Raw genomic sequence first — 16,296 nt, forward strand, 5'->3', positions numbered from 1 at the left:
ACTACATTGTAGTACTAAGTGTTTTAAAATTTCCACTTAAGATGCCTTGAGAAGAAATAAAAGTGATTTTCATTTTGCCTCCAGCAAAAGTTTAAAACAAAAATAAGAAACGAGTGGAATTTATAATTTTCGGTCCTAAATAAAAAAAAATATATAAAAGGGGAGTCCTTTTCAAGTTCCAAGCAGAAGCAAAGCTTGTGGAGTCGAATGCTCTGAAACCCTAAATACTAAAAACCCCCGCCACCGCCTCAGCCCCCAAATTAATTGAAGAAAAAGAAGCAGCAGCGACTCAGATAGAAATTAATTGAGGAAGAAGAAGCAGCAGCCACTCAGATAGTCGGCGGAAACAATATGGGCGGGCTTCAACTACTCGACAGCGGAAGCGACTCCGAGAACGAAAACGGAAACGACGACGTTCCGCAGCTCAAAATCAATGAAGATTTCGCTCGCAGGTACGAACACAACAAGAAGCGGGAGGAGCTCCAACGCTACGAGGAACTGAAGAAGCGAGGCCTCGTGGCTGACCCCTCCGAAGATTCAGACTCTGAACCAGATTTTGAATCGGACGACGACTATGTCCATGTGGCGAATTCCAAGAAGAGGGAATTGGAATTTTTGGATGGTCTGCTCAAGGTAAAAAAGCAAGACCCTATCTTGAAAAACAAAGATGTTGTTTTGTTTAATTCTGATGGAACCGAAATTATTGGAAACAATGGAGGAGAGGGAAAGGCAAAGAATAAGAAGAAGATGTACTTGAAAGATGTTAATGCTAAGCATTTGATGGAGGATGGCCCGGAACTGGCGGAGGAGGATGACAAGAACATTGATAAAAACAGTAAGGTTTACAACGAAGAGCAAGAGCGGATAAGGAGAGAATTCTTACAGGCCGCTGCAGCCGAGGAGGATGATGATGATGATGATGGTGAGTTTTTGATAGAGAAGAATAAGAATGCTGCGGGGGATGATGATGATGATGATGATGATACTGTTGATAATGATCAGTATGAGAAGGCATTGGATGAGTGTTTCCCTGAATCGGATGAAAATGCTATGTTTCTCAAGAAGTTCTTTAAGGATCAGCTGTGGAAGGAGGATAAGGATCCCGAGCTAAAGGAGGAGGATTTGGAGATGGTGTCCGAGGACGAGATGGAGATCGAAAGGCAGGAGGAGTATGAGTACAGGTTCCAGGAGAATGCAGGTGATCGGATTATGGGGCATTCCAGGCAAGTTGAGGGGTCGGTGAGGAAGAAGGTCAAGGCGAGGAAGGAGCAGAGGAAGAGCAAGGAGGAGAGGATGGAGATTGCAAGGTTGGAGAGGGAGGAGGAGTTGAGGCATTTGAAGAATTTGAAGAAGAAGGAGAACGACGAGAAGGTTAAGAAGATAATGGAGATTGCGGGGCTTAAGGAGGGCGAGGAGTCTACATTTGATCCAAAGGAGTTGGAGAAGGAATATGATCCCCAAGAATATGATCGGATGATGAAGAAGGCTTTTGGTGAGGAGTATTATCAGGCAGAGGATGCTGACTTAGAGCGTTATAGTGATATGGAGGAGGATGATGAGATTGAGAAACCGGACTTTGATAAGGAGGATGAGTTGCTTGGGCTTCCTAAAGGTTGGGATACCGTTGGGTCTAGTGATGGGTTCTTAGCTGCCAGGGAGAAGGTTTTGAAGCGGAAAAAGGAAAATGTTTTTGACCATGAGGAAGAGGAAGAGGAAGAGGAAGAAGAAGAAGAAGAAATGAGTGAGGAAGATAAACAAGGGAAAAAGCGTAAATTAGCTTTATTGGAGAGAGCTAAGAAGGAGATGATGGATGAGTACTATAAGTTGGATTATGAGGATACAATTGGAGACTTGAAGACAAGATTCAAGTATGCTAAAATAAAACCTAATAGATATGGCTTGACTACTGCCGAGATATTAGCGATGGATGAAAAGGAGTTGAATCAATATGTGTCTTTAAAGAAGCTTGCTCCTTACACAGAGAAAGAGTGGAAGGTACCCAACAACAAGAGAATGGAGATAAAGCAGAAAGCTAAAGAGATTTTCAGACAAGGAAATGTGGGTAATAAAAAGAATCGCAAGAAGCTGAGAATAAGTGATGCAGCTAAGGATTCAAGCTTATCAAAGGTTGCCACAGGGCAATCATCAATGAGTGCCCTGGAACATGGGAAAGAACAAGTAGGGGACTCAAATGGTGGTAAAAAAGAATCGAGGAGTGCTAGAAGAAGGCGTCACCAAGCTGCAAGAAAATTACCAGCTTCTAGGCTCATGGCATATGGGGTGGTACCTGTAAAATCGAAGAAAAAAGGAAAGTAGTGATCTGAACCACTAGTTAAATTGGAGCATTAGACAGGTGATTCTTTCACAAACTTATAACCTTAAGCTTATATCATACAGTGTTTGTTACTTTGTTGTTTGATATTGTCTTTCCCCTCTCCCTTTTTTGCATGGTATGTTTTTGTATTGGTTTAAAGCTCTGATGTGGTTACTGAGAAAAATTGTTATTGCCTTGTAGAGTAGCAATAACTATGTGTATGGAGTGTTGTAGCAAAATTGCACGTTGTTGGTCGAAGTCAGACTTTTTTTGGGGAAAGTGGTTGTTGATACACAATCTGATAGTATAATACATTGGGTGGCATGTACTATTGTATGGAACATTGAGTGGGTTAGGACATTGGAAGGAGAAACTGTGTGACGGTGGCACTCTGAACTCTGGTGAATATTATCACTGTTACACCGTAGACTATTATGCTTGAGGAAAGGAAAAGCAAGACTGGAAGAAAACCATGATTGAGTATAGTGATGGGAACCATAGTCATACACATATATAAACTTATGTATAGAAGCCTATCCATTTCTAATAAATAATATTTCTTTGCCCAAGTTGTGTTCATTGAAACTATGCCGGTCGTTTAATCATTTTATACGACTTCCTGTTTGTTAGCTAGGTGAATTCTTAGCCTTAGTCTTATACACATGATATTTTAAGCCAAAAGAATGGCGTATTTTATTTTGCTTTCATATATATATATATTTGGGTGGTAAATATTTCATTGCATGTGTGTGATTTCCTTCAATGTTATGGAATCATTTTGGACTTCAGTTGAAATCATACGCGTTAGATGATTGGTTTTCATGTCCACAGGTGGAGGACTAGAATTTTGAGAAGATGAAGTATCTCGAGGGTTTTGTTGAGTCGATAACATAGCAGAGGCTAACCGCTTCAGAACAAGTTAAAGGGAAGACTTGGTGATTGAGACTGTCACCTTTTGATTTTGCATTTTATGTAAACTTAGGTTTTAGAAATCTGAATAAACTACATCATTGTTGTTTTCCAGTTGTTGAATACAGCTATTCGACGATGTGCGGCTGCCAAAGGTTTCTTCTTATGTATCATCTTGTTCATGTGTTGTGTTTGTTGGAAGTTTTCAGTACAATCAAATTGAAAGTTTCTTATTTTACGTTTTCACAAGTGATCTCCACACCATTTTTCTTCCCGATACACCTGCTTGTGTTTGGTATGTTGGAAATAGAGCATGGAAATGGGAAATCACTTTCTTTCCCGTCTTTTATTGCAGATTTTTAACATTAATCACAAGTCTTTACGACAAATATTATTTTCATTAAATACCACAAAAATAAAAATATTAACTCGTCTCGAGATTTTTTTTATGTACACTTTTCTATTTTTACAAAACATGGTAATAGTAAAATTATTTTATATTCTTCAGGAAAAGTCATGAGAAATTATGTTTCATAAATTCCTTTTCACACGCCAAAATAATTTGTTATTTGTTAGTGAAATCATTTTTCTTTGTTGTGTTTGTTAATGATAAAAACTAATTAGGAGGTTGGCTTCTTCTTGTATTACGGTGGTGAAAGTCCATTTAACCAATAAACCCAAATAACAATCCATTCCAGCCTGCATTCTTTTAACTTCCCCCTCTCACAAAAATACAAAGGTTGTTTTAACGAAAAATCAACGGTAGTGTTCATTTTAATAAAAAATTTATATTTTTATATTAAAAAGTCAAACCTAGTATTATTTATTTTATCATTTATTTTGTCCTTATCGTTAAAATTCAAAATTTTCAAAATTTTTTTTATTAGTTTTTTTAAAAAAATATAAAAAAATAAAAAAACCCCTCAAAACCTTAAACAATCAGAACCAATCAACAAACACAAACAGAAGCTCTCTCTCTCCTCTATCTCACCCGGAATCACAGAACAAGGGGTAACAAGGAAAGATGGGTTCTTTTCCAAAATCCCTAAATTCTGAAATATGGGTCTCGATCCTCTGCCTTGTCGTAGTTGCGTTCCTCCTCCCCCTCCCCGCCAGCGGAACTCCGTCGTCCAGCATCTACGACCACCTGCGGAAACAGGGCCTGCCGATTGGTCTCCTCCCCAAGGGCATCACCGACTATTCTCTCAACGCCACCACCGGAGAATTCCGAGTGTTGCTGGAGCAGCCCTGTCACGCCAAGTTCGAGAACCAGGTGCTCTACGATTTTAACGTTTCCGGCTTTCTGTCTTTCGGCCGAATCGCCAACTTATCGGGCGTGTCGGCTCAGGAGCTCTTCCTCTGGTTTCCGGTCAAGGGGATCAGAGTCGATGTGCCCAGCTCCGGCCTCATTTATTTCGATGTCGGCGTCGTTGACAAGCAGTTTTCTCTCTCCCTCTTCGAATCGCCGCCTGATTGCACCGCCGTTGACCCTTCTGATCCCAACTTCAATCCTGCCGCGTTCGAGGTAAATTTCTTATAATCTGCTTCATTTTGTGTCCTGGGGTTTTGTTGATCTGATTAAGGTTTCCAATTTTAGGATTTACTATGGTTTAATTATGTTTTGCTTAGGAACTATGTTATGCTTTCTCAATTCATTCATTAGTTAAGATAGAACACGCATAATTCATAGGTTGAAACAATTTGTGAGGAGGGGACAACTCGGCACTGACCAACCCCTAGGTTTAGCGGGTGTATTCAGTTGAGATTTTAAAAGGATTTTGACGGAGTTCAATTGACTTTCATGGACTCCACATGGACTTTGAGTGAATTCTATATGGATTTTATTGTGACAAACTTTTATCATAGATTGTAGTGGATTGTAATAGACTTGTATGGATTCTCATGAGCATTTTAGGGCTCATTTTGGTTGAAAGGATTAGATTGAAAGGGATAACCCTCGAATTTCAAGGCATATTGAAGGTAGATGAGAATGATTTTTCATTGTGAGGCCTGGGGATTAGAAGAGGAGACATAAAGAAAACTTTTCCCATCTAATCCTCCCATTTTGGGAAGGATTGGAATGGAATACTTTTCTTCTTGAGTAATCCTTCTCCTACCTCTAAATTGCTCACAATTGTTTCATTTCGTTTTTCAGCATACCTTTAAAAATAGTGTCTTATCCATTCCAATCCAATCCAATCATGTTTACCAAACGATACCTTAGTGATCTGATTTATGGGCGTTTTTATTAGTTTCAAACTTCCAATATCCGAAATGGTGGCGAGCAATCATGTGTGGTGTTGGTGGTAGTAGTATAAGCGGTGGTGGTGGTGGACTCATCAAACGGTAAAGTGTACACGAGTCTACAGGGATTCAATTTAATGGAACATGGTGGGTTGTAGAATTTCACGTAACTCACAAACTCTGCGTAGCACGGCGTATGAAGTTTTTGTTGACTCTTTTAGTAACTGGAGCTTTTGGGACACGCTTGATTCCTGCGTTAAATATGCGGCACATTCTTCCCTATTAATTTTTTGGGTTTTGCTTTGCCTCCTTTCTCTGTGTTTTATGTCCAGTTGAGGTAAATACATCCTCGGTAGCTTCAATTGTGTTTTAAATCCATGCTGAAGATTTCATTCTTGTGAAATCATTTAATACATTCTCAGTAGCTTCTAACGGTTCGTAAAGTTTTGTTGTTGCTCTGATTGTTGACTGCCTGTGCCTAGGGTTTATGTATTATTCAATATTCATTGAGTATAGGACAATATTTGAGGTTTAATTATTTTCAATTGTATACTTATCTTTGTGCGACAGAAAACTAACATTACAGGAATTTTTATCGAGACAAATTTCTTGGGAGCCGATACGTTACATGAATATACTCTTCTTTTAAAATTTCAAGTGTTTTATTTTTTTATTTTTTATATAATTCTTTTTTTCTGTCTGGTGATGTTATCTTGGTTTCCTTTTAAGATTTTCAACTAGTCTTCAATTGCAAGGATTCATTATTGCGAACCCAAGCAGTATCAATTGGTTGAGGCACTTCGATCTTTGTCCGGATTAGTACTTACCCATACTATTCTATTTATTCTTCAATTGAACTTCTCTATGCTGATATTTTGTGTTGTTTAAGAAATATCATTCTTCTCTTACCGTGTCAACTGTTGGTAGACGAGATTATCATATAGAGCATGTGATAGTTCTGAGTGGATGCGTCTAAATTTATGGCTTGATTCTTGCTTTTATGGATTATGTAATGTCACTAATTATCACGCAGGTCGATGTTTTCTTAGTACTGCTTTCAAGTAAATTTTTTTGTGTCTAATTGAGCTGGTGCTAAAGTTGTTGAATAAAAACTGTGCAGAATGAATCACTGAATCTTGGGTATCGAGTTGGTCGGAAAAGTGAGCTGAGGGCCGATTCATAGGTTGTGCAGGCAGAGATATGATTGAAGTTAACTCAATCAACTTGGGGGACTTTATAAGCTCTTGTTGGGTCTTCTTTTCTCTGAAGTGGATGTCAAAGGTTCTAGTTTGGCAGGTCCTAAGCTTTATGTATGTGTGCTTGGTTGCTTGCTATGCTGTATGTATGTACATGTTGGCCTGAAACTTGTGTCTTTGTGGGGAAAATTAGAACAATTTTGGTAAAGACGAGAGAGAGTATGGAAGAGAAAATGAAGTTTAAAGGATCTATACATTTAGTAGGGTGAGACAGGGAGGGATGGGATCGGGTGGTTGGTTTTGGGTGACTAGTTTTCTTGAAATTTATGTCAATTGTTATATCATTTTAAGTTTACATATTATAGATACAATGGCATGAGTTGTGTATTGAGTTTCTTTTGTGATAATATATGTTGAGGTTTTTAGTTCTTTTAGTTCTTACAGCAGGCATGATATGTTTGCATTTTCCCTTCCTTTGTTTTACATATTATTTCTTTATGTCCGTACATTTTGTAGCTTCAAGTCTGAAAATTTTGTAACATAGCAGTTTATGGCATGAATTTTGTGTTTGCAAAGTAAGGGTAAGGCTGGCTACAGTAGACGCCCCCCACCCACCTTGCAAAGTGGGGATCATTGTTGGCTTGGGGTCGCCTATTTGGCAGTTTATGGCATTAAAATTTAGTATTATAGGAGTCAACATTATTGTACCACATTGTGTTCGTTGGGCTCATCTCTACTAGAAGAGAATGACTTACATAAAGCAGGTCACCACTATGTGGCGTTTCGGTCTAATAATACATTGCTATGTATAAGTTTTTTTTTGTTTTTTTTTTTATGATTAGACCGGGATTCCATGATGGCAGTAAATTCTTTCTATATAAGTTGGGCCTTAATTAATCTGGTCTCTGTTGAATTAGTGAATCTTGGGCTCAACTTGGGCCTCAATTACTGGCCAAATAAAGTGACTATTAAAATATCCAAGCCCATTGCTCAATCTTTCTTTCACTCTCTCACTCTGTAACACACGACACAAAGCAACTCGCAACTCAAACCTTGCAACTAGTGGTTATGGCCTATCTCCTCCACCTCTCCACCACCCCTAAAACCTTAATCCCCAAATCTTACATTCCTTCTGCTGGCGCGCCTTCCCCTTAACCCTGTACGCCTGGTCACTCTCCTTTCCTCAATTTGTCAACCAAAAATCCAAACCCAACCCCCGCCACAGATCGGTTGATCTCTGCCGTCGCTTACACCTTTCCTTTCTTCAACTCCCTCTAGTACGATCGCTACTTGTTTGTGCAATTTACCAAATTGGGTCTCCTCTTGGAACCCTTGATCTTGTTGTTGACCCTTAGTCGAACTTCATGGCCTTCTTCGCCCTTTACTTAGGCATCGTTAAAAACCCAAACTTCAACCATTATGTGCAGTTCAATGCGATATAGGCGGTGATACTGGACGTGGTGTTGGTGCTGCCGTTGCTCGTCCAGAGGATTTTCAGTCCGGGTTAGGGTACAAGCTCATGGTATGGGGACATAATGGTATTTTCGTCAGCGTCTTTTTACTCCGTTTATGGTTTGGTTAGCTGTATTTTGGGTCGGACTTCGTACCTGCCCTTCGTTGCTGATGCCGCTGGTCGGCAGCTTTGAAAAAAGAGAACTTTAACAAAAAACTCTCGGTACTGTTTACTTTAATGAAAAATCACATTTTTACATTAAAAAGTCAATCTTGGTACTATTCATTTTACCTTTTTTTTTATCCTTATCGTTAAAAATCAAAATTTTCAAACCATTTTCATTAGTTTTCATTTGAAAAAATCAACTTGTACCAATTTAGGTATGGCATTTGTGTTGTATAATTTCATTTCATAATTTTATTTGCTCCATTGTGAAACCAATTTCAAATCCAATTTTGGTCTGTTGATTTGTTTGGTGGTGCATTTCTTATCTTGGCAACTTAATTAATTAAGAGGTCAAGGGATTGATATTTGAAGTTCCAGTCCCTTCAACGTAATTTGGTTGAGTTTTTTACCAAGTAGTTCTAAGAACGCCCATTGGCGAACCGTCAGACACACTCGCAGAGAAACACGACAAGTAGAATGATGAAGGAAAAAACCCTATCCAATGGCCTATAAGGGGCTAGTAAGCGAGGAAGGAGAGTAGAAAAGGCCATGCTAGCTAGTTTGTGGGAGAAGATGGAGAACATATTAGCTGGCATGGGGGAAATGAATGAGGTGGGAAACCTCCTTCATGCCCAGAACAGTCTCTCTTAGGAGAAGCATGCCGAACTCTTGGAGCAGATCACCCAGACCAACGAGAGGATAGAAAACAACTCTCGATAGTGGACCACCCGTGCGACCCAACTCATGTGGGTCATCACCTCTCTTTAGACGTTGGAAGTAGGGGTGAGGATGCTCGCGAAGTCATAAACCAAGGAAGACGCTTGGGAAAATGAGGCGTAAACTGCCGAGCCAGCCATCCATAACTCAAACGAGAACCCTAGAGCCGCCCCGTCTTACGGTTCACACTTTGAGATGTGATGGGCGACGAAATGAAGAACGTTTAGGACCGGTTGGGGGGGTATAGAAAAGGCCTCCAGACCCAAGAATCCAGACTACTCAGAAGGGGAAGTTGCATTCCCGTGCTTTGAAGCCTTACTCGATGAACCAATAAGCGGTGACACTCGGGCTTTCAAGATGCAAAGTTATGAAGGACTTACCAATCCGTACGACCACCTAAACGGCTTCATCTATGTCGTGGAAGGTCGGGAAAATAGCGACGCCACTAAGTGTCATCTTTTCCTGACCACCTTTAGTGGAGGCGTGAGACTAGTTCAAGCAGATTGCCCCAGGATCAATAACATTCTTCTTTTAACTCAAGCAAGTTTTTCTTGATAAAAGAACCCATGTTTTCTTACTTATCAGTGTCATGTTAAAATTAATCCATATTTCGTCAAGCAACCACACCACGTTAAGAAATAAAAGACATACTTCATATGATAAACATAACGACTTATAAGGCATTGTCCAAATAAGAAATTATTACCACCCCAAGTGAAAAAATTGGTCTGCAACTTGAAAAATTAAAAGGAAAACAACACTGGTGGCTTAAATAAGAGGGACTAGTCTGGTAAGTTATAGGCGGCTAGGGCATCGTGCTTTTAAGGGTTGACCTCGGGGTCGGCTGGATGGGCGTTGGCGGGCTCAAGGCCAAGCTCGGCAGTAAGCTCGGAGAGTTGCAAACTTGCAAAGCGGCAAGGTTTATGGTGGCGGGCTCCTCTACCACAAGAACCTTATCCTCAGCTCCGTCTGCTTGGAGCCCTCATTCTCCTTTTTGTCACACCCGATATCCAGATCATAGACGAGGTGAGCCACCTTCAACTTCTTATAAAACTTCATGTAGTTGGAGGCGAAGGCAGGTGGAGAAGTTGACGACCTCAGGAGTGCCAAAAAATCATCCATGTCCAAATTGCTGGTAGACATGGTGTCATTTTCATCGCCCCCCTTTCCCCTCGGCAGCGAAGGGCCTAAATGGCATTTTTGGCCTCTCCTAACTCAAAAACAACTTGGAGTTTGCTGGAGGCAGCCTCACTCAGCTTCTTCCCAAGTTATTCAATCCACTTTAGCTGAGCGTTGTCCTAATTGGTAGCCTCATCCGCTTGGCTTGACGACCCAAGCTCACGCTCCTTAGCCTTCAAGGCCTTCTTCATCTACGCCAAAGGCTTGCTCGTGACTGGTGCTCTGCTTCATCTCCTTAAAGAACCACATGAGTGCTTAGTAGTGCACGAACAAGGCATGTCAAAAAGATGAAAGGATAACAAGCATGTTAGCAAGAAGAAGATTCAGTCATGAAAGGAAAAAGTTTAATAAGGAAATAGTACTTACCCTTGTGTTGAGGTCGAAAACGAAGGCTACCTACTCATTAACCTTTTCTTCTTCGCCGAAGGCGAAGCCAGCGACGCCGTCCCCTTGAAGGACACTCCCGCAAAGAGACAGGAAAATGGCATATGCGCCACCAGGTTGCACGACCGTGAGTTTTAACCCATGTTTTTTGTCAAAAATGCAAATTTTTTGTTTTTGTTAAATATTTTCCGTGAGCATTAAGGAAATTTTATAAGGCATTTGGAAGTGGTTTTACGGTTTATTAAGCAACAAATGTATATTAGTAGACTATTTAAGCCAAAAACTTAAAAAGTAAGTGAAAAATATAGTAGTGAGGCATAAAATATTATGAAAAACGGGTTCCACCCTCATGAATACCAACAGAAAGTCTCCCATTAGTTTGCAAAATAAACTGAAAACCGTGAATGTTAACCCACGTTTTTTTGTGAAAAATGCAAAGTTTTTATTTTCTTGAAATATTTTCTGTGAGCATTAAGGAAAACTTTAAAAGGCATTTGGAAGCGATTTTACGATTTATTGAGCAACAAATGTATATTTAGTAGAACATTTAGTCGAAAACTAAAAAAATAAGTGAAAAATATAGTAGTGAGGCCCAAAGCAACGTCAAATCGGGTTCCACCCTCAAGAATACCAACGTAAAGTCTTAAGATTAATTTTCAAAGCTTCACGAGGAGGCAGAACTAAAAATAATAGATTGAACGATGATTTAACTACGAACTTTTTAAAACCAACTAAAAATCGTGAGTGTTAACCCACATCTTTTTGTGAAAAAAGAAAATTTTTTATTTTCGCAAAAAACTTTCTACAAGCATTAAGATAAACTTTATATAGCATTTGGAAGCGGTTTTACGATTTATTGATCAATAGAATATGTATTTAGTAGAATATTTACGTCCAAAACTTAAAAGTAAGTGAAAAATATAATAATGTGGCCTAAAATATTGTGAACAACAAGTTCCACCCTCAAGAATACCAAAGAAAAGTCTTACATCAATTTTCAAAACTTCACGGTGAGGCGAAGGTGAAAATAAATAAGTTAAACGATGATTTATGTACGAATTTGCAAAAGAGACTGAAAAACCATGAGTGTAAACCCACGTTTTTTGTGAAAAAATGTAAATTTTGTTATTTTCGTGAAATATTTTCTGTGAGCATCGAGGAAAACAATATAACGCATTTGGAAGTGGTTTTACGATTTATTGAGTAACAAATGTATATTTAGTAGAATATTTAAGCCGAAAGCTAAAAAAGGAAATGAAAAATATTGTAGTAGGGTCTAAAATATTGTGAAAAACGGGTCCCCCCCCTCAAGAATACCAACGGAAAGTCTTACATTAGTTTGCAAAACAAATTGAAAATCGTGAGTGTTAACCCGCGTTTTTTGTGAAAAATACAAATTTTTTATTTTCTTGATATATTTTCTGTGAGCATTAAGGAAAAGTTTATAAGGCATTTGGAAGCGATTTTATGATTTATTAAGCAACAAATGTATATTTAGTAGAATATTTAGCCGAAAACTAAAAATATAAGTGAAAAATATAGTAGTGAGGCCCAAAGCAACGTCAAATCGGGTTCCACCCTCAAGAATACCAACGTAAAGTCTTAGATTAATTTTCAAAGCTTCATGAGGAGGTGAAGTTGAAAATAATAGATTGAACGATGATTTAACTACAAACTTTTTAAAACCAACTAAAAACCGTGAGTGCCACGTGTTTTTGTGAAAAAAAACAAATTTTTTTATTTTCACAAAATACTTTCTACGAGCATTAAGGAAAACTTTATAAGGCATTTGGAAGCGGTTTTATGATTTATTGAGCAATAGAATGTGTATTTAGTAGAATATTTAAGTTCAAAACTTAAAAAGTAAGTGAAAGATATAATAATGTGGCCTAAAATATTGTGAAAAACAAGTTCCACCCTCAAGAATGTAACGATCCGTCCCCAATTATTATGATTTTTATAATTTTAAAAAGGCAAATTTACGAAAATACCCTTTGAGACAAAGTGTTGACTTTTGTTATTTAAGTCGAAAGCCCAAAATATTGTCAAAATTGGGTTGCACCCTCAAGAATATAACGGAAAGTATTACTATAATTTTCAAACATCACGGTGAGGCGAAGTTGAAAAGAAATAATTTGAACAACGATTTATGTACAAATTTGTAAAAACTAACTAAAAACTGTGAGTGTAACCCACGTTTTTTTGGTCAAAAATGATTTTTTTTTTTTTTGTGTGAAATATTTTCCACGAGTTTTAAGAAAAACTTTATAAGGTGTTTGGAAGCGGGTTTATGATTTATTGAGCAACAAATGTATACTTAGTAGAATATTTAAACCAAAAACTGAAAGAAGTGAAAAATACTATAGTGAGTACCAAAACATTGTCAAATGGTGTCCTACCCTCAAGAATCTCAATGGAAAGTCTCAACTTAATTTTCAAAACTTCACATTTAGGCAAAGATGAAAATAAATTGATTGAACGGTGACTTATGTGCGAATTTGCAAAAATGACTAAAAGCCGTAAGTGTTAACCCTCGTTTTTTTGGTCAAAAATGAAAATTTTTATTTTTGCGAAATATTTTCCGCGAGCATTAAGGAAAACTATATAAGGTGTTTGGAAGCCGTTTTATGATTTATTGGGCAACAAATGTATACTTAGTAGAATATTTAAGCCGAAAACTAAAAAAATAAGTGAAAATAGAATTGTGAGGACCAAAACATTGTCAAACGGGGTTCCACCCTCAAGAATCTCAACGGAAAGTCTTACCTGAATTTTCAAAATTTCACGGTGAGGTGAAGGTGAAAACAAATAGATTGAACGAATGATTTATGTACGAATTTGTAAAACCGACTAAAAATCGTGAGTATGTGTTAACCCACGTTTTTTTGGTCAAAAATGCAAATTTTTATTTTTGCAAAATATTTTCCGTGAGCATTAAGGAAAACTTTATAAGGTGTTTGGAAACAGTTTTATGATTTATTAAGCAACAAATGTATGCTTAGTAGAATATTGAAGCCGAAAACTGAAAAAATAAGTGAAAAATACAATAAGTAGTGAGCCCAAAATATTGTTAAAATGGGGTTCCGCTCTCAACAATATTAACGGAAAGTATTACTTTAATTTTCAAACTTCACAAGGAGGCGAAGGTGAAAATAAAGAGTGTGAACGATGATATATGTACGAATATGTAAAAACTGAAGAAAAAAAACGCGTGAGTGTTAACCCACTTTTTTGTCAAAAATGTAAATTTTTTATTTTTGCGAAATATTTTCCATGAGCATTAAGAAAAATTATCAGAAGGCATTTAGAAGTGGATTTACAATTTATTGTGCATATTTAGTAGACTATTTAAATCGAAAACTAAAAAAATGAGTGAAAAGTGTAGTAGGGAGGTCCAAAACATTGTTAAAATGGGGTTCCACCCTCAAGAATATAACAAAAAGTATTACTATAATTTTCTAATTTCACGGTGAGGCGAAGGTGAATAGTTTGAATGACGATTTATGTACAAATTTGTAAAAACCGACAAAAAATTGTGAGTGTTAACCCTTTATTTATGCAAATATTATATTTTCGTGAAACATTTTCCATGAGCATTAAGGAAAATTTATAAGGTAGCTGGAAGCGAACTTAAGATTTTTTGAGCAACAAATGTATATTTAGTAAACTATTTAAGTCGAAAGCCCAAAATATTGTTAAAATTGGGTTGCACCCTCAAGAATATAACGGAAAGTACAACTATAATTTTCAAACATCACGGTGAGGCGAAGTTGAAATGAAATAGTTTGAATGACGATTTATGCACGAATTTGTAAAAACTGACTAAAAATTGTGAGTGTTAACCCACGTTTTTTTGGTCAAAATGATTTTTTTTTTATTTTTGTGAAATATTTTCCACGAGTTGTAAAGAAAACTATATAAGGTGTTTGGAAGCAGGTTTATGATTTATTGAGCAACAAATGTATACTTAGTGGAATATTTAAGCCACAAACTGAAAGAAGTAATTGAAAAATACTATAGTGAGGACCAAAACATTGTCAAATGGGGTTCCACCCTCAAGAATCTCAATGGAAGGCCTCACCTTAATTTTCAAAACTTCACATTCAGTCAAAGGTCAAAATAAATTGATTGAACGGTGATTTATGTACGAATTTGCAAAACCGACTAAAAGCCGTGAGTGTTAACCCCCATTTTTTTGGTCAAAAATGAAAATTTTTATTTTTACGAAATATTTTCCACGAGCATTAAGGAAAACTTTATAAGGTATTTGGAAGCAGTTTTATGATTTATTGAGCAACAAATGTATACTTAGTAGAATATTTAAGCCGAAACTAAAAAAATAAGTGAAAAATAGAATTGTGAGGACCAAAACATTGTCAAACGGGGTTCCACCCTCAAGAATCTCAACGGAAAATCTTACCTTAATTTTCAAAATTTCACAGTGAGGCGAAGGTGAAAACAAATAGATTGAACGAATGATTTATGTACAAATTTGTAAAACTGACTAAAAATCGTGAGTGTTAACCCACGTTTTTTTTTGTCAAAAAATGCAAATTTTTATTTTTGCAAAATATTTTCTGCGAGGATTAAGGAAAACTTTATAAGGTGTTTGGAATCGGTTCTATGATTTATTGAGCAACAAATGTATACTTAGTAGAATATTTAAGCCGAAAACTGAAAAAAAGAAAAAATATGTGAAAAATACAATAATGTGGACCAAAACATTGTCAAACACCCTCAAGAATCTCAATGAAAAGTCTCACCTTAATTTTCAAAATTCCACATTGAGTGAAGCTAAAAATAAATAGACCGAACGGTGATTTATGTACGAATTTGCAAAATCGACTAAAATGAGTGAATGTTAACCCATGTTCTGGTCAAAAATGAAAATTTTATTTTTGCAAAGTTTTTTCTGCGAGTATTATGGAAAACTTTATAAGGTGTTTGGAAGCAGTTTTCTGATTTATTGAGCAACAAATGTATACTTAATAGAATATTTAAGCCGAAAACTGAAAAAATAAGTGAAAAATAGAATAGTGAGGACCAAAACATTGTCAAATGGGGTTCCACCCTTAAGAATCTCAACAGAAAGTCTTATCTTAATTTTTAAAAGTTCACAATGAGACGAAGGTGAAAACAAATAGATTGAACGATAATTTATGTACGAAATTGTAAAATCGACTAAAAATCGTGACGTTTTTTTGTTCAAAAATGCAAAATTTTATTTTTGGGCAATATTTTCCGCGAGCATTAAGGAAAACTTTATAAGGTGTTTGGAAGCGGTTTTATGATTTATTGAGCAACAAATGTATACTTAGTAGAATATTGAAGCCAAAAACTGAAAAAAAATAAGTGAAAAATACAATAGTGAGGACCAAAACATTGTCAAATGGAGTTCCACCCTCAAGAATCTCAACGGAAAGTCTTACCTTAATTTTCAAAATTTCACGGTGAGGCGAATATGAAAACAAATAGATTGAACGATGATTTATGTACGAATTGGTAAAACGACTAAAAATCGTGAGTGTTAACCCACGTTTTTTTGGTCAAAAATGCAAATTTTTATTTTTGCGAAATATTTTCTAAGACCATTAAAGAAAACTTTATAACTTGTTTGGAAGCCGTTTTTTGATTTATTGGGCAACAAATGTATACTTAGTAGAATATTTAAGCTAAAAACTGAAAATAAAAAATTTGCATTTTTGACAAAAAACGTGGGTTAACATTGATGGTTT

At 36.8% G+C, this 16,296-nt stretch overlaps 2 protein-coding genes and 1 pseudogene across 2 annotated transcripts; all 3 read left to right on the forward strand.

The window, feature by feature from the left end:
• The first annotated feature begins 151 nt into the window (after window positions 1-151).
• LOC137722574 (uncharacterized) lies at window positions 152-3,472 on the forward strand. The gene is made up of 2 exons (XM_068461608.2): window positions 152-2,353; window positions 3,146-3,472. Exon 1 carries the CDS (start codon window positions 352-354, stop codon window positions 2,314-2,316), a length of 1,965 nt encoding a protein of 654 aa, XP_068317709.2. The 5' UTR covers window positions 152-351; the 3' UTR covers window positions 2,317-2,353; window positions 3,146-3,472.
• A 684-nt stretch (window positions 3,473-4,156) lies between these two features.
• Window positions 4,157-7,092, forward strand: LOC137723756 (uncharacterized protein At5g01610). Its single transcript, XM_068462947.2, has 2 exons — window positions 4,157-4,748; window positions 6,588-7,092. Exons 1-2 carry the CDS (start codon window positions 4,248-4,250, stop codon window positions 6,648-6,650), a joined length of 564 nt encoding a protein of 187 aa, XP_068319048.1. The 5' UTR covers window positions 4,157-4,247; the 3' UTR covers window positions 6,651-7,092.
• A 500-nt stretch (window positions 7,093-7,592) lies between these two features.
• Window positions 7,593-8,433, forward strand: LOC137723755 (protein TIC 20-II, chloroplastic pseudogene; annotated as a pseudogene).
• Window positions 8,434-16,296: the final 7,863 nt, after the last annotated feature.

The sequence above is a fragment of the Pyrus communis genome, chromosome 4 (genome assembly GCF_041283825.1).
Source record: "Pyrus communis isolate YQ-2024b chromosome 4, ASM4128382v1, whole genome shotgun sequence".
NCBI classification, from domain to species: Eukaryota; Viridiplantae; Streptophyta; class Magnoliopsida; order Rosales; family Rosaceae; genus Pyrus; species Pyrus communis.

Coding starts and splice junctions, on each gene's coding strand:
- LOC137722574 (XM_068461608.2), top strand. CDS start 352: ATGGGCGGGCTTCAACTACTCGACAGCGGAAGCGACTCCGAGAACGAA.
- LOC137723756 (XM_068462947.2), top strand. CDS start 4,248: ATGGGTTCTTTTCCAAAATCCCTAAATTCTGAAATATGGGTCTCGATC. Junction 4,749..6,587: donor TCAATCCTGCCGCGTTCGAG/GTAAATTTCTTA, acceptor AAAACTGTGCAG/AATGAATCACTGAATCTTGG.